A 23,207-nucleotide genomic window follows, 5' to 3' on the forward strand; every position below is an offset into this window, starting at 1 on the left:
GAAGTAGAGAGCACCACACATTCTGTCCATTGGAAAAAACTTTATTTAGGCAGTTGGTGGTGAATTTAGGGTGCAGCAAAAGATTTGATGTGAACAATCATTATCCTGTGCAGGGTATAGCAGGGGAGTTGCTAGGTCTGGAAAAGACCCAGGGCTAAGCTGATGTCGGAACTGTTTGGACTGGGGGCTAGCTAGTCTTTTGGCTGTAGCTCCTGAGATTCTATCTGGGGCTACAACCAAAAGATCAGGGGCTATAGCCCCATTAGCCCCCCCCCTAGCAACGCCCATGGGGTATAGCTTGGATTGAAACTTTCAATAATTATATTATTCGTGAGGAACTTATACAAATCATGCGAACAAAGTCGCTTGAATCTGTTTGTCACCCTTATGTCTACGCAGAGAGAATAGCTGAGTTAAAGCGGCAAAAAAACAAAGACTTCAGGGTGCTGAAAAGTTTACATCTTTGCTTTAGTAAGTGTGCTCTGTTAAAAAACGTATATCACTTAATTACAGAAATGCTTCTAAGATATATAGACACAAGGCTCGTTCAGCCTCGAATCAGGCCATGATTAAGCACATCTGTAACCACAACACCAAAAGGATATGGAGTATGCTGAAAGACAAACCTCGCCACAATATGGATGCTTTGGGATGTGCTATTTCGGCTGACTCATGGACTCAGTATATATCGGAAGCCTTCAAATTGCTGGATAAATTCACGCATGATGTCTTCCAAATAAAGCAGCTTAATTTCTTTCCTCAAACCAACTGGTCAATAGAAGACATAGCTGGTGCTATACAAAAACGGAATTACTCGAAGGCTGCTGGGCCGGATGGCATACCGGATGGTATACCGACCTGCGCGCTTAAAACTAATGCGCATTTCTGAGCAGGTATTTTGAAACTGAAATATCCGAATATAGTCAATACTGGTGTGATTCCATGCTCCTGGAATTGTCACTTATTATTCTTATCCCTAAAAAGGGCATTCCGTCAGAACCATCTAATTATCGCCCCACAGCGTTGATGGATGCATCATACAAAGTGTTCACCATTCTGATTTTAATCGAATTGGAGCTTCATATAGACAAAAATTATATTTTATCACAATATCGGACCGGCTTCAGGAAGTACATGGATACTGCACTAAATGCTATGGTGTTGGCCCATGTCCTAGCTGGAGTTAAAAACGCATCTTCAGGGGCAGTATACAAGGCTGCGTTAGATCTTAGCTCTGCCTTCGACTGTGTGATTCGGAACCTGCTGTGGTCTAAAATGCTTGAGATGGGATTTTTACCATTCTTAGTCCACGTAATAGCTTTGTTTCATCGTAATACATTCTATAAGGTATGCATTACCCAGCAGGGGATTTAACTGAAAAATCAAGACATTTATTGGTGTAAAGCAGGGGTGCAGTCATGCCTCCACTTTATTTAATCTGTATTTAGCAGACATCGATCAGATATGGCGCCAAATTACATCTTTTCCAATGAAATGAGGTAATCTTAGACTCAATTTGTTGGCGTTTGTGGATGACATTTTGTTATTTGACAAAACCCTGTTTGGCCTCCAAAACAAATTACAGGCATTTTCTCAATATGCGCAAACACACAATCTACGTGCAAATGTCATGAAGTCAAAAATATTAGTATTGTCTAATAGAAAGAAAATTGTCCCTTTCAAATGGACATTCGATTCAGTACCTATGGAAAGACTGACGGCTGTCAGATATTTGAGATATGATCTGTCTGATATATCGTCGATCGCTAACTGGCATTCTTCATTATGTCAGAGTTTGAGACCGTTAAAATCACAATTGAAAATAATAATGACAAAATTATGCACATTTTCTCTCAACCCTGCTTTGCAGTATTATCTGCTTAAAATGGAGGCCGTTTTACTGTATGGTCTAGATTTGTGTCTTCATGACATTGGCACCTTATTGAATACGTTGCAAGCTTGCATATGGAAACAGGCTCTTGGCTTGTCTAAGTTGGTGCCGAACTCCTGCATTCGTATTGAACTGTGCCTTTCTTGTTTAGCCGCACGTTTCCAGTGGAGACAGTTAAGTTTTTATTCCAAGATGTTATTTCCCCCGAGAAACTCCTTGTATCAAGAATTTGCGATAATGCTGTCCGAAACAAAAGTACAGTCGTCTTCCAAAAAACATGGATGCACTTATGTTCAAAATCAATATCTCTAAAGATGTTCTATGGCTACGTCCTACCTTTGCAAAAACAAATGGATATAAATGGGACTATGGGTGAACGCACATGATGAGCTAGGGAGATACCAAATGTACTGTGTATTTGTGCAATTTTCCCACCAAAGATGTCCTTGATTGCTCTACATTGTCTGCTTTCCATGCAATAAGTTTCGTACAGTATATATGAAATTTAGACTCAATCAACTTCAACTCTGGAGCGCACAAAGCATTGGTCTCATAATATAGGGGACAGATGTAGATTGTGTATGATTCCTGAACAGTTAGAACCGATCAAACATCTTGTTATATATTGCCAACATTATGAAGTGCACAGACTATCATTTGGGTGTACAAAATGTAAGGTTTACGGTTTTAGGCAGAGAACTATTATGGTCTAAGTGTATGGCTAGTCCCAACAATTCCTTCATGTTTCGCTGTGTCGTTTTTTAATGAAAATTGAACTTGATTTACAGGCACTAATGCCCACTCATGATAGACATGATTTGTAATCATGTTGTGCATTTTTTTTTGGCTCTAAATTTGTTGAGTTTCATGCCGTAGAAGTTATTGTAGGTCCGCGAAGCTGCAGATGAAAATGTCTGTTCAGGTTAGGTGATTCTTACACAGCTAACCCCACCTGTTTGGAATTTAAGAGTACCGATAGCATATTTTCATACGAAGCATATTATGTATTAGGTGTAGAACATTCTCTCAGTAGTTAGTATTTTCTTTGGTATGCTGAAGGAACCAAATGTACACTGCTTTGTCAATCTGAAAGGGATATATATTTAGTATTTTGTTTTTGTATCCATATAGGTATTGTGTATTTTATTTGAAATGGGAGTGATTTTTAGAAAACTATGTCATGTTTGCAATTGTATTTTTGTGTGTATCATATTTTAGCGGTGTAGGTTTTTATGGAATGATGAACATTTGTTGGACAATATCTTTGATTGTTGTAATAACTGTATTATGTCTGTTTCCTTTTAATCAATATGTGTAAAAAGTTTTTTTGAACTAAAATACACAAATAAAAAATAAATAACAAAAGCCAAAAAGGAGCACACACCCTCAAGGACAATACAAATTACTCTCAGTCCAGTGTATATCAAAAATAGATAAACATTTATTAAAGGCCTTTTAAATCAAACACACGCAAAGATCAGCAAGTCAGAGTTCAGAAATCCATCTTAACAAATTGGTGGCAATGGTGGGATAGGATCGAAGGTATCCAGTGTTGCACACTGGTAAAGGTACTCAGATTACACTTCCTCATAGTGACCTTAGTAGTAAAGTACTCTAAAGAACAAATTACCTATCTTATAATATGGAAACAGTTACAGACATAACCTTAAATGCTTCTAGATCAGACACATTCAGAAAGCTGTGTACTGAGAGAGGCTTGCCTGCTCAAGGTACACAGAGTGAAATGATCCAAAGGATCATTGATTGGCAAGAGTCACAACTCAATGCCATTACCTCAGATGACAGTGCAGAAGGTGGTGGGGCTGCTCTCACTAACAGAACTGACAGTTCTGTCGCTGCACTTGTCCATGGCACCCATGATGACAGAGATGATGTGATGTCCCAAGTTTCCTCTGCCAGCTCTGATGCTGAGGCCATGCCTGAATTCAAGAAGCAAGAACTGCTGTTTAAGCAGAAGGAGCTTGAATTTACCATGGCCAAGCTGAAAGTAGAGCAGGTAGAAACACAGAAGGACAGGGATCACCTGTTGGATATGGCCAAGCTTGAGGATTGAAATGGCTCATCCAAGGGACCTGGACATGGGTTTGGGTCCACCTCTCATCCAAGGTTTCCTAAAGATATGCTCAGTGCATATGATGAGTAGAATGACATTATGGACTGGTTGACTGAATTTGAGTATGCATGTGAAGTTCAAGCGGTTGCATATGCTGACAAGATTGCATGGTTGCTCAGTCGACTACCCCATTCTGGCCACAGTGCTATTATGGAAATGTCTAAGGCTGAAAGAGTAGACTTTGTAAAATTAAAGCAAACTCTCATCTTAAAGTTTGGGAAGACTCCTGCCCAATACTTAAAGATGTTTAGATTGTACAAGAAGAAAGAAGGCAACACTTGGGTGTCCTATGTTACTGATTCCTTGAAGAACGTGACTGGCTGGGTTGAAGGCTATAAGGTATCCACCTTTGAGGGTATGATTTCTTTAGTCATGCTTGAATATATTTGTGCATCTTGTTCCCCTGGGCTTAAGCAGCATTTGGCCGATTTAAGGAGTTCGATCCTAAGAAGTTGGCCATGGCAGCAGATTTATGAGTGTCACACAGAGTGTCCCATAAGGACAAGACTACTCCTTGTAAGCAGGAGGAGGGGGAAAACTCCAAAGCTAAAGAGGGTGGGGCATCTGATAAAAACTTCCTCCCAAAAGGGCCACAAAAAAAAAATCAAGGGTAAGTCCCAAGAGAATGTACAGGGTAGTGGAAGTTATCCTTCGAAGCAGAACTCTGGTTAAAGTAACCATCCCTATGTCCCAAGACCCAGTGGTTCTTGTGTGGCTTGTGGATCAAATTGTATGTGAAGGGAGGCCCCAGATGTAAGGTCAAAACCTTGGGGACCACTCTGTGAGTCTGGCCTTCCCCTCCTATGAGGAGGAAGAGATCACAGGGGCATCCTTCTCCTTAGACTCCTTCCCCAGTGGGATTGAATCCGAGGTAGTCCCAGTTTCCCTGGATTCCTGTGAGCCTTAAGTCTCAGAGGCTTATGCTAGCATTCCAGATAACACCAAGCACTACTTTAAGGACAGTGTGCTCATCAATGGAGTTAACACTCCTGCCCTAAGGGATAGTGAGGCCAGCAGACCAGTGGTGGATTCTACCTTGGTAGACCCCGAGGAACTTGCCAGCGCTCATTTGATTCCCACCAAGTTAGCTGATGACTCCCCTCTCAAATTCCCAGTAATGCCTGTAAATCTTACTATCAATGGTACTATGGTCAGGATTCCAGTGAGCATTCAGAGGTAAGTCTCAGGTAAGGTCCTGTTAGGGAATGATCTCAGAGACTTAGATCTTGTGGGTGACACAGCAGAGAGACCATGCACAAGCTCACAACCCAGAGCTGCATTGGCCAAGATGAAAGCCAAGCCAAGCCAAGGGGGAACCCAAGGGTAAAGGAGTCAAAAAAGACAGAAGAGGGAAAGAAAATATTCCCCATAACTCACCTACCACTGAGGTGGAGGTAGTTGGTCAAACACCTGAACCTAACGAGGAAGAGGTGTTGCCTGAAATTCTCAATACTAAACTCCAGAGATTGTTGGTGGAACGTGGTCCTGATAGGGCTGAGTTCAGTAAAGGTGAGTGCCTATCTTTGGAAGGCCTAAGTAGACAGGCCAGCTTGAGGGTGAACCTCCTCGGAAGCACAGGATTAATTGGGAAGATGGACTCCTCTACAGTTAGCCCACAGAGTCTACAGAAGGAGACCATAGGACGTTGGTGGCTCCCCTTGCTGTAAGACCCTTCCTCTTCCAGCTGGCACATGAAGTCCTCCTTGCTGGCCACCTTGCTATCAAGAGAACCAAGCAAAGGTTATCCATGCACTTCTACTGGCCCAAGATGGGGGTGTAAGTTTAAAGTGATTGCAGTAGTTGTGCCACATTCCAGTTATCTGGGAAAAGTGGCAAAACAATCTAAGTTCCTTTAGTACCACTCCCAGTTGTGGGGGTACCATTTGAGAGGGTAGGGACAGACATGGTCCCCTTGACCCCCAAACATTCTCAGGCAATAGGTTTATCCTGGTGCTGGTCGACCATGCCACCGGATATCCTGAGACCATTCCATTGAAGACAGTGACTGCCAAGTCAGTTGCAAAAGCTTTACTTGGCATATTTACTAGGGTTGGCTTCCCTAAAAAATGTGTGTCTGATAAGGACAGCAACTTTATGTCCAAGTATTTGCAGGCCATGTGGAATGAGTGTGGGGTTACTTACAAGTTTTCCTCAGTGTTTCACCCCAAAACCAATGATCTAGTTGAGAGGTTTAATAGAACTTTAAAAAGTAGGATAGGGGCTCTGGAAGAAACCCAAATAAGAAAATTGGACCTTCTATTACCATGCTTGTTGTTTGCCTACAGAGAGGTACCTTAGGAGGGTGCTGGATTCAGCCCCTTTGAGATTTTTTTTGGTCACCCTCTAAGGGAACCCTTTGCTATATATAGTCAAGTAGGGTGGGGGATGCCTACTCCCCCTATCACTACCAATGTAGTGGACTATGTGCTAGGACTCAGAAAAAGAATGGTACTCCTGATGGGTCAGGCTAGTGAGAATTTGAAGGCTGGGCAAGCTCTGGTGAAACATTGGTATGACCAGAAGGCTTCCCTGATCAACTTCCCACGAGGCCAGCAAGTCCTCATCATGAATCATATAAGGCCTAAAGCTTTGCAGGACAATGATCAGGCCCTTACACAGTGGTAGAGTCACTGGGTGAAGTTAACTATGTAGTGGACCTTGGAAGGGCTAGACAGGCTCCAAAAGTGTTCCATGTAAACAGGCTGAAGGCTTTTATCCCAAGAGTTGAAATAGCTGAGCTGCTGTTGGATTCAGATATCGAGGAGAAAGAGTCAGAACCTCTTCCTGATCTGTTCCAGGGCAGTCCTTCAGACAGCTCCTTTGAGGGTGTCCATTTGGCCCCTCACATGACTTATGTTCAACAAGATGAAGTGAGAGGTTTGCTGAAGCAATTCTCCCCCTTGTTTTCCCTAGCTCCTGGTTTGACACCTTGGTGCAAACATGACATTGACACAGGAGATAGTGTGTCTACTAAAGGTAGGGGATACAGGATGTTGGATAAGGTAAGATCTTATATTGAGACTCACACATAGACACACACATATCCTTCAGGAAAGTGCTATACACTTTGCTGTTCGTATAACTAGCCTATACTGTCGGTTTCTACTTTCTGTACCTTGACACAACTGTTTACCAATGTAACTGGTAATCACCTGTCAATGTAACTTGTAACATCCATGCTACACACTCTTTGTAACCTTGAGCAAAGAATTTTCCTGTAACTAAGACACCTTCCTGCAATAGTGCCTTGATGCCTTCAGGCTGTTAGTGCGCTTTGCAAATACAAAAAATAAATAAAAAATAAATAAGACAGAGGTCAATAAGATGTTATATCCTGATGTGATTGAAATCTCCAGTAGTCCTTGGTCCAGCCCTGTGGTTTTAGTTCCTCTGTGTTGAGGTTCTGTGTGGATTACAGGGCTCTGAATGCTGTCACCAAGACAGATGCACACCCTTTTCCCAGAACTGATGAGCTAGTGGATACTTTGGGTGCCTCCATGTACCTCAGCACATTTGACCTCACTGCAGGGTATTAGCAAATACCCATAGCAGAACATGCCAAGGGGAAGACAGCATTCTCAACTCCAGAGGGTCTTTACTAGCTCAGGGTAATGCCTTATCGCTTGAAAAATGCAACTGGCATTTTTCAGAGACCTGTGAATCATGTCCTTAATAGGTTGGATGAATTCTGTCTAGCATATCTGGATGATATAGCAGTTTCTAGTGCCACCTGGGAGGATCATGTGAAACACCTTAGAAATGTGTTACAGGGAGGCCACCAGGGGGCGCACAGGCAATGGCTGCCTGAGTGCGTAGCTCCAGCCGTGATCGGGCTTCGGCAAGGGATTAAGCCCCCCCCAAGCCCCCCCGGCGGGCCCACCCCAACGATTTCGGGAAGACGGAAGATCGGGACCCGGGACTCCCCGCACTGGGTGAGGAGCGCGGCCCGGAAGGCCGCAGAGACGGAGGAGAGGTGGGCCCCTCCCGCAGCCTGACAGGCCCATAGCCCGGCCCGCCTTCCCCCCCTCGACTAGCCTTTTTTCCCCGACCAGGGGCGGGGACCGGGGCCGCGGCGGCCCGAAGACACCACTGTGGTCTGGGAGACGCGCTCCCCCCTCTCCACGCGCTTCACCCCGGCCTGGCGGAATAAGCCCAGGGACTCTCCCCTGAACAGAAGACGGCGGGACCCACCCGGAGTCCGGGGGCCCGTGGCGGGCTCTGGGGACCCGTGCCTCCCCCTCAGCCCACGAGGATCGACCGAGGCAGACGGAGCGAGTCGGGTGGGAGGCCCCCCTCCCCCCTGGATCTTCAAACGCGGGCTGCCACAGCCCAACGAAAGAAGAAGGCAGCGGAACCTGAGGAGGCCCGGGGACCGCTCCCCGCGGGCGTGCGGACCCCCGGAACACTCTGGAGGTGCGAGCCACCCCCCCACCCCCCAACACAATAGCACCATCAGACGGGGGGGTTACCAGGGTGTGAGGCCCCCGCCTGTCGAAGGTGGGGCGTGTGCCCGCCCGGGGGTGGCCCTCCACCCCCCCCCAGGGGGAAAAAAGAAAAAGCAAGCCACGGACAAACAGCTAGGCCACCGCTGGTCGGGCGCTGGTTCTAGATCGCCCCCTCCCCCCGGCAGACTCTAAGAAGTCCACGAAACTGGCCCTATAGGCTACCGGGCTCCCGGCGTCCCTCCAAGGGGTACCCAGCAGAGGCCCCGATCCCCCACGGGGAGTCTGGACAGGGTGTGAGGCCCCCGCCAGGTGACGGTGGGGCATGTGCCCGCCCCCCCTGCAACGTTCTACAACCCCGGCTGGTGCCGGCCCGGGACGGGTCTGCCCCAGTGGTCGGTCCCTCGGTCCCGGGGGCCCCCCCGCGGACGTCCCCAGGAGAACGGTCTCCCCGCTGGGGACATTGAGGCCCAGACAGCGGACCACGGGAAGGCACCTGATGAGCTGGCGGGAGTCCCTGCAGGAATATCGCTTCCAGGAGGGCAAAAAAGGCGACAAAGGTACAAGCCTGAAAAGAACCACGGCCCAGTCGGAAGACACAGCCCCCTCCTCCTCAGCCATGGAAAGGGGCTTCGCCTCAATTTTGCAAGAAATCAGGGACATGCGTTCTGATATCGCATAGAAGTTTGAAAAAATGGACCAAAGGGTGGAAAATATTGAGGACAGATTGCTTCAGGTCGAGATGCAGCAAACAACCTCGGCACCCCAAGAGATGCAACTCAACATGAGGCTGGAAGCCCTGGAAAAGAGGGACGAGGAGAGAGCCCGCCAGATGGACGATTTCGAAAATAGGGAGAGGAGGAACAACCTCAGGATTTTCGGGGTGCCCGAAATGGAGGGGGAAACGGAGAGGGACGTCACCAGAGCGGTGCGGGACATTATCACTCTCCTGTTTGCGGAGGAGATGACTACAGAGCCTACATTCGACAGAGTGCACAGGGCGGGGGGCAGTGCGGGGGGCCCCCGTTCGATCTTGGCCCGGTTCCACTACTACTCGGAAAAGACTAAGGTGCTGGAGGAGGCCAGGAAGGCCCGAGAAATCACTTATAATAATGCCCAGGTCTCCATATACCAGGACCTCTCCGCATACACGTTGGCTAAGCGGAGAATGTGCCGCCCCCTCACGCAGCTGCTAAAGGAAAAAGGGATACGCTATAGATGGGGCTACCCCTTCTCCCTGACATTCGAATACATGGGCCAAAGATCGACCCTGATCACAGAAGAAGACATCCGCGGTGCGATCCAGGAATACGTGGTGGACACGAACCCCCGGAGGGGCCCTTCGGGCCCAGGGGGGGGGCGAACCCGGGGACCCCGGCCCATCGAGAGACAGGAGAAAGAGAACCGTGACGCGGAAATTTAGGAAAATGAACACTCCATCTCCAGCAAAGGAAGGCGGTCGGAACGGTTCCGAGGACTGAGAACGGACTCGATCTGTTATGATCTAAAATGGCACTTGGAGGAGTCGGAGGTTTATTCGCTATCTGCATCCCCACGAACAGCAAGTATATGGGTCTCACAAAAGGAATGCAGCCGTGGGAGGGTTTGGGGGGCTCAAGAGGATCAGCTTTAAGGGTGATTAGCCTGGCCACAGGGGGCAGGCTGGTGGTTCGGCCAAAAGTCAGTGTTGGCGGAACTATTTGGCTGGACGCCGGGGAGGGGGGAGGGGGGTACACGAAAGTTAAGGGGGTTCAGTTTGGAGTTGGGGTTGGGGGGCAGTTGGGGTTTTGTTTCATGCCCACCCGGGGGGGAAGGGTGGGGGGAAGAGGGGAGTTCAGAGCACAATTTAAGGAGCATCCGGGAATGAGCATTACAGAGTCATTGACCGTGAGGGAAGATTACTTAGATCATGGCTGAGAGTCTGCCTGCCCTGGGTGTGGGCTCCCTCAATGTTCGGGGCTTAAACTCCCCCACGAAAAGATCCCTGGTTAGTAGGGAGTTCCGAAGAGCCAAGCTCGACATCCTCTTCTTGCAAGAGACCCATTGGCCCCTGGGGAAGGAACCCAAATTGCGGGGTGGTGGGATTGGGGAGGTCTTCAGCGCCTCCCACAAGGGAAAGAATCGAGGAGTGGCTATACTACTAGCTAGAGGAGTCAACTTCGAAAAAGAAACCATATTGAAAGACCCGGGGGGCCGCTACCTGCTAGTCCGGGGAGCCCTGCAGGGGGCCCCACTCACCCTAGCGGCCATTTACGGTCCAAACGAAGGCCAAGCACAGTTCTGGGAGGGCAGCGGATGAAATCATGGCCCGAACCTTCCAGAGGGTCAACTCAGAACTAGGCTTGGTGGACACGGTCCCAACCCCCAGAGCCGAGACCCCCTCCTTTACGTACTACTCAGCAATCCATACATCGTTTTCCAGAATAGACTAAATCTTGGTGGACGAGTCCCTGTTCCCATTTATATCTGGCTACGGGGTTGAGCCGGTCCCCTGGTCTGACCACGACCTAGTCAGAATTACTATAGCGAGGGAAGGGCTGAGTGAACGCGGGGGGAGATGGAAGTGTAATGACTTTCTACTAAAAGATGAGGTACTAGCGCAGGAGATACTTGAGGCCATCACTGAATTTTTTGAGTTTAACGACAATGGGGAGGTGGGTCTACACACCCTTTGGGACGCCTTCAAGGCCACCTTACGAGGAGTCCTGATCAAAATAGGATCCCGGGAAAAGAGGGTAAGGGCCATCCAGGAGAGGTGCCTGAGGGAGAAAATTGCCCAATTCCAACCAGGGGGTTCCCCTGCGGAGCCCTTAGACTGTGACAGGATGGCCGCCCTGGCCGATTACAGGCTCCAGTTGAAGGAACTGGAGAGAAGTCTCCAGCTGGTCAGACAGAGGTACTATGAGAAGGGGGACAGGGCGGACAGAATCCTAGCCTGGAAGCTGCGAGAGGTCCAGAAAAGCAAAATGGTGAGAGCAGTTAAAAATGAGGAGGGGAAACTAGGCCACGATGCATCCCACATAGGAGAGGCAATCCGCAGATATTACGAAAAACTATACTCATCCGAATATAACGGGGATGAGGAGGAAATCGAGGGGTTTCTAGACTCTATACAGATCCCGGCCCTTTCCAGGGAGATGGCGGAGGGGTTGGAGGGCCCGGAGACCGAGGGTGAGGTGGGGCGAGTGATTAGCGGCATGAAGGGGGGTACCTCCCCGGGTGAGGATGGCTACTCAGTCTCCTTCTACAAAAGGTTCCGTTCTACCCTGGCCCCGTACCTGGTAAAGGTGTTCAACGCAGTGCTGGAGGGAGGGTCTCTCCCGGACTCCATGATGGAGGCGATTATAGTGGTGCTCCCCAAGGATGGTAGGGACCCCTCGGAGTGTGCCTCCTACCGCCCGATATCATTGTTGAATACTGACGTGAAGATCCTGGCTAAGGTGATTGGGAGGCGGATAGAGGGGGTCCTGCCGAAACTGGTCCACGGAGACCAAGTGGGTTTCATAGGAGGTCGTCAGGGCGCAGACAACATCCGAAAAACTATAGACTTGATCCACCATGCCCAGAGGGATGATCTTGACGCGAGCGTCCTATCCTTGGACTCTGAAAAGGCGTTCGACAGGGTCGAATGGAGATTCATGGCACTCACCCTCCAGAGAATGGGCTTTGGGCCACAGATACGGGACTGGGTGGCTGCACTATACAGGGCCCCGAAGGCGAGGGTTCAGGTGTATGGCAGGCTATCGGACCCGTTCTGCCTCTCGCGGGGAACCAGGCAGGGATGTCCGCTTTCCCCCCTAATTTACGTTCTTGCTATGGAACCCCTGGCCATCGCAGTCAGAGCTCATAGAGATATCAAGGGGATCAAGAGAGGTGAGGTGGAATTTAAGCTATCCTTGTTCGCAGATGACATCCTGGCCTACCTGGTGGACCCGCGGCGCTCGCTTCCCCCCCTCTTGTCTCTGTTGGCCACATTTGGGCGCTTCTCGGGGCTCAAAATTAACGCATCCAAATCGGTCCTCCTCCCCATGAGAACATTAGACCCGGGTTTGGACTCCCTGGACAGGTTGGAAGGGATAGCAGTGGGGAAAACCGCTATCCGTTACCTAGGTGTTCTCATCCCCAGGGACCTTTCAAATCTAGCCCCTATTAATTACGACCCTGTGATGGTGGGGATTTCGGCAGACCTGAGGAGATGGGGCTCCATGATTCTGTCCTGGTATGGCCGCATGACGGCAGTCAAGATGAACATTCTACCAAGGTTGTTGTATCTCTTCACCTCTCTTCCTGTGGCCGTCCCTGACCAAACCTTCAGGGTCCTCCAAAACGCGGTTCGTGAGTTTATATGGCAGGGTAGGACACCGAGAACCGCAAAAAATGTCCTGACTTTACCTAGGGAGGAGGGAGGGTTTGGGCTGCCAGATTTCCAACTCTACTATCGTGCCGCCCAGTTGCGGGTCCTCCTGGAGCATATGAAAGAGGGGCTGGGCACATACTGGTCCTATCTGGAGGACATAGATGCCCACCCACTAAAGGTTCGGGACCTCCTATGGGCCCCGCGAAAATGTATCCCGAATAGATTGAAGTCCCACCCAACATTAGGCGTTCTCTGGGCGATCTGGCGTGAGGGCCCCCAGACAGCACACTTAACGTCATGGCCGTCCCCGATGTCCTCTCTATAGAGCCAACCCCTCAAGTTGGGCAGTAGGGGGTTCCGCTGTGCACAGTCCTGGTCCGACTTGGGGATGGAATGGGCAGGGCAGATGTTCAGGGAAGGAGAATTCCTACCATACGAGGAACTGAGGGAAGCTCTTGGTCAGGGGTCACTATCCATTTTTGAATATCTCCGCTTGAAGGGCATCCTATGTGACCAGGCCTGGGGCCAAGATTTGAAAAGACCACTGACCCCCTTTGAGAAGTTTCTTGATACAGCGTCCTCCAGGAAGGGGGCGGTTTCAGGGATGTATAAAATTTTGAACACTGTTAATTTGGGTGAGAGGAGGCGGTTACGCTCTTTTTGGAACGAGCTGGCAGGGGAAGAGATCTCTGAGGACGCCTGGTCCAGGATATTTAAAATAGCATTCCACGGGAACTTATTTACCGCGGATATGGAACATAATTTTAAAATCCTCCAGGGATGGCACAGAGACCCTGCAAAGTTGTCAAAAATGTTCCCAGGTGTATCCCCAGCATGCCCAAGGGGTTGCGATCAGGTGGGTTCGAGGGCACACATGTGGTGGCACTGCCCGAAGTTACAGGCATATTGGGAGGAGGTAAGGGGCTGGATCGCTGAAATCTCTGAGGAATTGCTCCCCCAGAACCCTCTGACCATGCTGCTGGGCCTCCCCCCAGAGGACACGGACACATTGAGGTACCCTAGAATGTGGGAAACAATGCTACGAGCGGGTAGGGTTGCCCTCGCCCAAAAATGGAAGAGCCCAGAAACTCCCTCCAAGGTGGAATGGCTACAAAAGGTCAAAAATATGTTCTTGATGGACAAACTGACGGCAATGGTAAACAATGTCTCGGCCTCCTTCCAAGCGAACTGGTACGTGGTGCAACAGACCTGGGGATGGGATGTCCATTGATCCGTAACGTGGAATTGGGAAAGGTGTGGGCGCCCATGGCCCGGGAATCGGCAGATGGACAACAGCCATAGGAGAAGTCAACGCTTACGCTCGCTTCCAAGCTCCAGACTAAGAAAGCTTGCAGCTCAAAGACCCGATGTGGGTTTTTTTTTTCTTTTTGGTTAGGGGGGTGGGACTGTATTGGGGTGGTGGGAGTGGGGGGGCCTTGGCCTTCGGGCCCGTCACTTGATTTCATGAGAACATGCTTGGTGCCCTACAGTTTGTTTAAGAAAATGTTAATAAAACCAAAGTTTAAAAAAAAGAAATGTGTTACAGGCTCTTCAGAAGGCCCACCTGACTAAAATGGCGAGTAAGTGCCAGATTGGCTAAGGTTCAGTGGTCTACCTTGGGCATGATGTAGGTGGAGGGAGGATAAAGCCTCTACCCAGTAAAGTATAAGCAGCACGAGAATGGCCTACCCCCACTACACAAACCAAGGTAAGAGCCTTTTTAGGACTCACAGGGTACTACAGAAACTTTATGGCAGACTATGGCACCATAGCTGCCCCTCTGACTGCTCTCACAACTCAAAAGAAACCCAAGAACGTATCTTGGTCTGAGGATTGGGGGAAGGCCTTCCATGGTTTATAATACTCCTTGTGCCAGGCCCCTGTTCTCAGGGCCCCTGATTACCAAAGACCTTTTATTGTGCAAACAGATTCCTCTGACACTGGGATAGGAGCTGTACTGTCACAAGTAGATGAGAAGGGTAAGGAACACCCTATTGGTCAACAGCTTAAGGACAGAGAGCTCAGATGGTCCACAGTAGAGGAAGAATGTTTCTCTGCTGTGTGGGCCCTAAGGAAGCTGAGGCCCAATCTCTAGGGCACCCACTTCAATGTGCAAACTGAGCATAAGCCCTAAAAGTGGCTCATGAACATGAAGGGAGAGAATCCTAAGTTGATCAGGTGGTCCATAAGCCTGACTGACTTCACTATTGAGCATATGCCCGGTGCTCAACATAGCAATGCTGATGGGTTGTCCAGATTGTTTAACAAACCTGAACAAGAAGCTCATACAGGGGTGGATTAGTTCCCCTTGTCCTTGGTCTAGAAGGGGAAAGTGTTTTGATAAATGTCCATTTATGTGTAACTTTCCCTCCAGTTGTGAACCCCCCAACTTTTTTGCTGTTGTCTGACAATCCTAGCCTGACATTTGCCAGTGGAGCACAGCCTTCTGCTGCACTCTGCTGGGTTTTTGCTCACTTTGTTATGGGGAACTGGCATGCCCTTAAAGACAGTCAGTACTGGGAGACTTTATTTCCCTTAGTCCTTTACTTTGTTGCAAGTTTTTATCAACATGTTACCAGTGCACAAAGTACCTTACAGTACAGTGTGCTAGGGTCTTCCTTTCATTTCTAAAAGCCCTTGACACCCTCAAAGGATTTTCCGGTAGTAGTACAAGTGTGCCATGGACAGAGCTGGTGGCAGCTGTTATTTTTCACATATTTTCTAACCCTTTCTTGTGGTCCATTTCACGTTTACCTTGTTTGGCCCTGGACAGTAGCTTGGTCCCAAAATGGCCACTCCATGAGGTCCTTTGTTCTGTCCTTGGGCCATTTTGTCCCTTTACCTTTCCCAAGTTGACCAGACCTGGAAAAACCCTTATTTGGTCATCCAGCTACCCGCACAAACAGAAGCTTTCGCAGGCTTCTTCATGCCTTGTGTGTGTGCCTTCATGATGTGGGCTGGACTGTCTAGTTCCAATACATATCCTGGATGCCAGAGAGTCTGGTGTGCTGGGAATGACTGTAACCACCGTGGTCCATGATTGGTCCACATCTGGTATGCCTGCATGTGTGTAGATCTCCTATTCAATCCTTTTCGTTTTGGCGCGAAGGAGATTCTGGATAAGAGTAGGCTCCAAACACCCATACCAGGTAAATCTCTTGAATTCACAACAAACCTAGCATAGGATCCAAGCATCCTGAAACCAAGAAGCTGAGTCGAGGAGACGCTGGTTACTTGCTTGAAGGTTTGGCACTCTGATCCCGCTGTTTCCCCGCAGGGCCCCCCTGCTTCTGATCAAACTTAGAAGGTCTGCCAAGGCGATTCCACCCATTTGAATAGAGGGACCAACTAGTCACAGCACCTCCACCTTAACCTGAAAGCAAACCTTCTCGGAAATGTTCCTGGGCCAACCAGTGAACTGGCCAGCGTGTACAGGACTTTTTCTCTGGAACCGCTGCCGTCTTGAGTTGACTCTTGACACTGTGGGGACCAAAAAGCACTGGGTCCAAGGCACTCACCTGGCAGGTTTCGTACACTTAGGCACTCTAGGTCTGGAATTAGAAGAGTACGCATGAACCCGAGTGCACGCGGTCACTGTGTTGCTCACCCGTGGTGACAAATTTCGAGGGTGTGCTGCTGCTATGCGCCCTGTGCCCTGAGATGTGCTGCAGTGAAATCAGTTGTTCCCTTCACCAGGAGAGGAGAAATCACCACTGTCCTGCCACGGAATCATCCCTGGAACTCAGCCGCAGAAAGTTGCAGAACCGCACAATTGCAGCATTTGAACCCGCAACCGAAGTAGACTCGACTGCCAAAGTTTGGTCTGGAGCGTGCCTTGGGTCGGTGAGTACTGCAACCCTTACCGGTGGCCCCTGGCGTATCCATCAAATTTTACGCACAAGTGTCCACTGAGGGCCACTCACCTTTATCGAGGTAGCCTGTGCTATGGTCCTATTCCCAACTCTTGGATCCTGTTCTGCCCTCTTGGGGAGACACTCCTGGAATAGTGTGAAATATTCTTCACTGCCTCACCCACCTTCCTGAGTCGCTACAGCCCCTGCAAGAGACCCTGTTTTTCGCTCTACCGCATGATCACGTGTGTCTACGCTGAAAGTACTTTTTAGCTCTAGGCTCTACTCTTCTTAGGGACTGGACTGCCTCTTAGTGTTTGATAAATGAAGAACTGACTAAAGTATATTTGCACTGTATGCCACCTTTTCTTACAGGTTGTGGACCCTTACTGTGTGCCATTCCTTTAGGCCATTGTAACTGTATATATGTTCTATAGTAGTGTTGTGTTGATTTAAGTATTACTGCAGATCTTTGCTTGTGTTTGATTTAAAAGGCCTTTCATAAATGTATATGTATTTTTGATATACACCTGACTGAGAGTAATTTGTAGTGTCCTTGACTGTGTGTGCTCATTGTGGGCTTTCGATCACCCTCATCTCTCCGGAGATCTAGTCTTCACCACCGCCAATGCTACATTGATTCATCTGGTGTATCCAGAATGTCACCCTATTCCTAGAAACTAGGCTGGCCTTCTGAACCTCTGCCCACCATGTCAGAGTTCAGAAATCCATCTCGACACATAGTCAATAATGAGGCTTCATAGAAGGTGTAGTCCAACTCATCTGGAGAGCAGCTTGTTGCAGACACTTGCTCTAGATGATTTGACATTCCTTTGTGTAACAATGCCACTATGCAGGCCTTGTCAAGAAATGATGGACAACATCTCTCAGCCACAAGTGGGAAGCCTACCACAGAGATATCCTCAGCCAGTCCTACTCCTGAGGAGGGCGTTAGCAGTTAAGATGGTCCCAGCTCCTATCCCCCACATGTGCCAGCATGCTTTTATGCAGTACCAATTTGTCTTACACTATGCCATAAGTACAAATGCTTACCAGAGTCCTTCTTTTTCTTGGAGAGTCAACTAATCTGAGATGGGCCAAAGCATGCAGGACAAAAGAGAGAGAAGCACTCTGGCATGACATGCGATCCTCAACCTGAAATCTCCAGTCTGGACCACAACGCTTCCCAGTGGCAGCAGCAGCAGCGAACCACAGCAGTGGTTCATTCCCTAGACCACCAGGGACTTAGAAACGGGGCAGTGATCCCCTTACAGACTATACTACCAGATGGTAGCCAAAAGCCAAGAAGAGAAATGAGTGGGCACCACTTGATGATAAATCAACGTATATCAAATATCAAAAATTGTAGACAAAAAAGTTGATTTGCTCAAATAGTTTCTATCCAAATATTCAAAAAGGAGCTGGCTGTGACGAATTCGGAGACACCCAAATTCAAAATACATGTGAAGCAGAAGACCAAGTGAAATATAGGGTCACACAGCCGCTCTCACGAGAACCCAATCCGGGTATGTAAGTAGTCAGAATTACTCAAAGGTTCTGTTCAAAGTGTTCAAAGGTAGAAAAAGATATTTTTGATTGAAAAACGACAACATTGAGGTTCAGTTGTGTTTCAAAATTATTTTATCAACGAAAAATGTTCATCAAAAAAATGAGTCTCGTGAATGAGAGGTCACTAATATACTCTTAGAGAGGAAGAAATCGCCACTTATAGCTTTACAATCAGACCAAAAAATTGCCAATGCATTTCGGAATTACATTTCCTTCATCAGGGCAGGTCTACAGGTAATGTATACAGGTTCATAAAGAAATTAGTACATCATAATGCAAAAAAACACACAAAACATATATCAGTGTCATATATTATATGATAATGTAGAGAACATAGCCTTCAGTTGTAATTGCAGGAGTGGGTGGTAAAGATGAGGTAATGGGAAGAAATGGGAAAAAAGAGAATAATAAGACCCTATTTTGTATGGGTTAATAGATTGTGAAGTTAAATAAACACAGCATTTTACCAGAGATTGGTGAGTTGAATGCACAGTGTGTGGCGTGGTTGGCTTATGAAAGCCATGTAGTAATCAAGAACTGCCTGATGTGAACCAGCGCATAAGAACAGCCTTCAGTAGATTGGCTGAAATAAAAAAGCATGCGTAATTGCAAACGGGTGGAATCCATGTTTGCAGACAAAATGTGAATGTTGAACAAGCTTACCGTGCGAGACACGGGGAACAGGAGTTCTCCTGTTGCCGGCTCGTGTGCAACTGCGGCTATCGCATCGAAGCGTCGCCGGCGCAACGCTTCCTTTTAAAGACACGTGACCGCCAAGCAACCCTGATGGGCGCGCGGTTGAAAATAGGAGGCTGCAATCAGGCCTATGGGCTTGATCTGGATGAATATAGATATGTATCTGGCCTCATGGCTGTAAATGAGGAATTATAGTGTGTTAAAATATAAAAAAAAAAAAAAGAAAACGGAAAAATGGGTATGATAGAAATAGAAGAAATACTGGGCTGAGGTAAAGAAGGGAATAGTTAAGTGATGTCGCTGTCGCTGGTGATGTCAACCTGGCGGCCCCGGAGGCCCTGGACACCAGGTCAAGGATATGCTGATGTGACTTTGGCGATACAAGAAAGTAAATTCAGTTACATGGTTCCTTCTGTTATCTTTACACATTCACATATTTACACCCTGTTGTGATGACGTCAAGAGACGGCACCTTGGGTCCCATAAATTCCAAGACGTGATACAGTGAGATACAGAGATACAGCAGGGTAGCTTGTAAGTCCACAATCTTTAGGTACCAAAGATGTCATACCGAAAGTAGGTACAAGGTCTATTTAGTGAATTACCGGTATTTGCCTACCAGCGCAGTAGGAATCTCAGAGACGAATTGGTACATACAAGACCGCCCCTTAAGGAACCCACAACTCAAAGGACTGGAACATTCCCTTGTCTTCATTGTATTAACTGTAACTCAGTAATTGAGGGGAATGTCATTAACCATCCTAGAACAGGGAAAAGGATTTTCCTCAAAACCTATGGAACCTGCGACAGTATCAACACCATCTACGGCATCTAATGCCCGTGTGGCAAATTTTATGTTGGCCAATCCACAAGAATGGCCAAAACTAGGTGGAATGAGCACCGGTCTTGTATCCGGAATGCAAATACGAACTCGGCTGTAGCACGCCACTGGATTGAAAATGGACATGATCTGACTCAGATAAGATTCCTGATTTTGGAAGCACTTACAAAAAACAGTCCACATGAGGACCTGAACCAGCGGTTGAACCACAAGGAGACCTTTTGGATCGACAAACTTGGTAGTCTGACTCCCAATGGAATCAACGAAGAGATCAATTACCACTGTTTCTTATGATCTCACAATTTTACTGCTTTGATTAATATGTTCCTACTTTCGTTATGACATCTTTGGTACCTAAAGATTGTGGACCTACAAGCTACCCTGCTGTATCTCCTGGACACTCTGTCTGGGACCCAAGGTGCCGTCTTCTGACGACACCACTCACAGCAGGGGTGTGAATATGTTAATATATTAATGTGAAAGTCTTACAGTATCAACCATTTGTTTGAGTGGACTTCTATCTATCATCAATGTCACTGTATCACGTCTTGGAATTTATGGGACCCAAGGTGCCGTCTCTTGACGTCATCACAACAGGGTGTAAATATGTGAATATGTAAAGATAACAGAAGGAACCATGTAACTGAATTTACTTTCTTGTATCGCCAATGTCACATCAGCATATCCTTGACCTGGTGTCCGGGGCCTCCGGTGCTGCCAGGTTGACATCACCAGCGACAGCAACATCACTTCATTTACATCATTTGTTCTATGTATAGGCTTTCTTAACTATTCCCTTCTTTACCTCAGCCCAGTATTTCTTCTATTTCTATCAGACCCATTTTTCCGTTTAAAAAAAAATATATATATATATATTTTAACACACTATAATTCCTCATTTACAGCCATGAGGCCAGATACATATCTATATTCATCCAGATCAAGCCCATAGGCCTGATTGCAGCCTCCTATTTTCAACCGCGTGCCCATCAGGGTTGCTTGGCGGTCACGTGTCTTTAAAAGGAAGCGTTGCCCCGGCGACGCTTCGATGCGATAGCCACAGTTGCACACGAGCCGGCAACGGGAGAACTCCTGTTCCCCGTGTCTCGCACGGTAAGCTTGTTCAACATTCACATTTTGTCTGCAAACACGGTCTCCACCCGTTTGCAATTGCGCATGCTTTTTTATTTCAGCCAATCTACTGAAGGCTGTTCTTCTGCGCTGGTTCACATCAGGCAGTTCTTGATTACTGCATGGCTTTCATAAGCCAACCACGCCACACACTGTGCATTCAACTCACCAATCTCAGGTAAAATGCTGTGTTTATTTAACTTCACAATCTATTAACCCATACAAAATAGGGTCTTATTATTCTCTTTTTTCCCATTTCTTCCCATTACCTCATTTTTACCACCCACTCCTGCAATTACAACTGAATGGTATGTTCTCTACATTATCATATAATATATGACACTGATATATGTTTTGTGTGTTTTTTTGCATTATGATGTACTAATTTCTTTATGAACCTGTATACATTACCTGTAGACCTGCCCTGATGAAGGAAATGTAATTCCGAAATGCAATGGCAATTTTTTGGTCTGATTGTAAAGCTATAAGTGGCGATTTCTTCCTCACTAAGAGTATATTAGTGACCTCTCATTCACGAGACTCATTTTTGTGATGAAAATGTTTCAATGATAAAATAATTTTGAAACACAACTGAACCTCAATGTTGTCGTTTTTCAATCAAAAATATCTTTTTCTACCTTTGAACAGAACCTTTGAATAATTCTGACTACTTACATACCCGGATTGGGTTCTCGTGAGAGCGGCTGTGTGACCCTGTATTTCACTTGGTCTTCTGCTTCACATAGCCAAAAGCCAAGCCCATTAATACAACCATGAACATTGAGTGCCATGGCCCGCATCATTATTTTGCTGCTGTCCTCTGTGGGGGAACCGGCAGGGCTTAGTCCACTATTACACAGTTTTGTTGCTTGTGTCACACTCTGGGTGGGAATGACGGGATAGATTGAACAGGGGAAGTTTACTAATGGCAGGAGGAGGGGAATCATAAAAAGCAGGTCAGGAAGCAGGAAGTTGGGGGTTATTCAGGTGAGGGAGGTGGAGCAGGCAGAACAAGCAGGAGGAAGGTAGTAGTGCTTGAGTGTGGACGGGGATTTCTGAAGAAGGTGAGGTATTGTTTAGTGAGTGCCAGTGGTACTTCACTGTGAGTGTGTTACAGTGTGAATGGTGTGGTGACATGTGAATATGAAGGGCATGTCATCGAGTAAAAAGAATGTGTCAGAGTAAGAGGTGGATGAAGTCTTAGTAGTAGTATGGACGAGGAATTTGAAGCTTGGAGGTCAACGTAGGAGTGAGAAGGAACAATATCAAAGGGTGAAGGAAAGGCTGAGAAGGAGTGAGAGACATCAGAGGAACAAAGGAGAGGGGAAGCAGTATATGCTGGTGGACTTGTGGCGAGAAGGAGAGGGAGAGAAAAAAGTGAGCATAATTCAAGAAAGAGCAAATCAAGTAGTGTGACTGGAAGGCACAATCCCATAATCCCTTTAGAACACTAACAACTTGATAGAGTAGGTAAATCTAGGAAGTCCCCAAGGGGGTTTAGTTAGATAAGGTCACACGCCTTTAGGTTGACATCACAGGTAATTTTACCAGTTAGTATATGGAGGGTGAAACAATCAGTATCTAAAAACAGGCTGGCTGAGAGAGCCTTTTAGAGAAAAGAGAGGGGCAGCCATAAATACCTTTGAGAATATAATTTAAAAAAAAGTAAACCATCTCTGAGTCTTGAGTAAATTCTTGTACCATCTGTGACATTAGAAACATGTCTGATCTTTGGAATTTTGAATCTCACTAAGATGATTTTTTCCATAGGTTCACATCACTTCACATCACAGTGGGATGAAGAGGTATGTCAACTATTTGGTATCCTGCTACCTTTCTGTATTTTCATTGCTAAATAAATACTTTTCACAGGAATTAAAACATGCGCAGACTCACCAAAATGATTATCACTATTGATATTCTTATATTGTAATTATGATAATAAGAAATACTGAAATGTTCATCTTTGTACCACAGCAATTCGTTGACTCCCATGACACATAACATGCTGGGCACTGAAGTGAATACTTATAATATTATTGTAGCCTACAGGTTGGATTCTTGAAAGGGAGCAATGCCTTTTTATGTTCCTCGGCTTCCATCATATAAAACAAAATCATCAAGAATGTCCCAGTAATCACCTGTCCATCTGGCAGTTGCTGTCATAGCTGAATGCACATTTCATGATGCTATCGAGGGTCATTAGGCTGACATGATGGAAGAGCTCCACCGAGTTGCCTTTATCATCAATGAGCTTTTCCAAATTATCCTAATGAAAAGGGGACAAAAGATACA

The 23,207-nt window shown here is 47.1% G+C and overlaps 1 protein-coding gene across 1 annotated transcript in view; it reads right to left on the minus strand.

Annotated features, from left to right (window-relative positions):
* The window catches only part of LOC138548018 (cytochrome P450 4B1-like), a 312,989-nt gene that overhangs the window by 176,980 nt on the left and 112,802 nt on the right, over positions 1–23,207 (minus strand). The window contains exon 5 of the mRNA XM_069642250.1: positions 23,054–23,181. Coding sequence (XP_069498351.1) covers positions 23,054–23,181 — 128 coding nt within the window. The remainder of the gene's footprint in view (positions 1–23,053; positions 23,182–23,207) is intronic.

This window comes from Ambystoma mexicanum, chromosome 1q, assembly GCF_040938575.1.
Source record: "Ambystoma mexicanum isolate Mex_15411 chromosome 1q, UKY_AmexF1_1, whole genome shotgun sequence".
NCBI lineage: Eukaryota > Metazoa > Chordata > Amphibia > Caudata > Ambystomatidae > Ambystoma > Ambystoma mexicanum.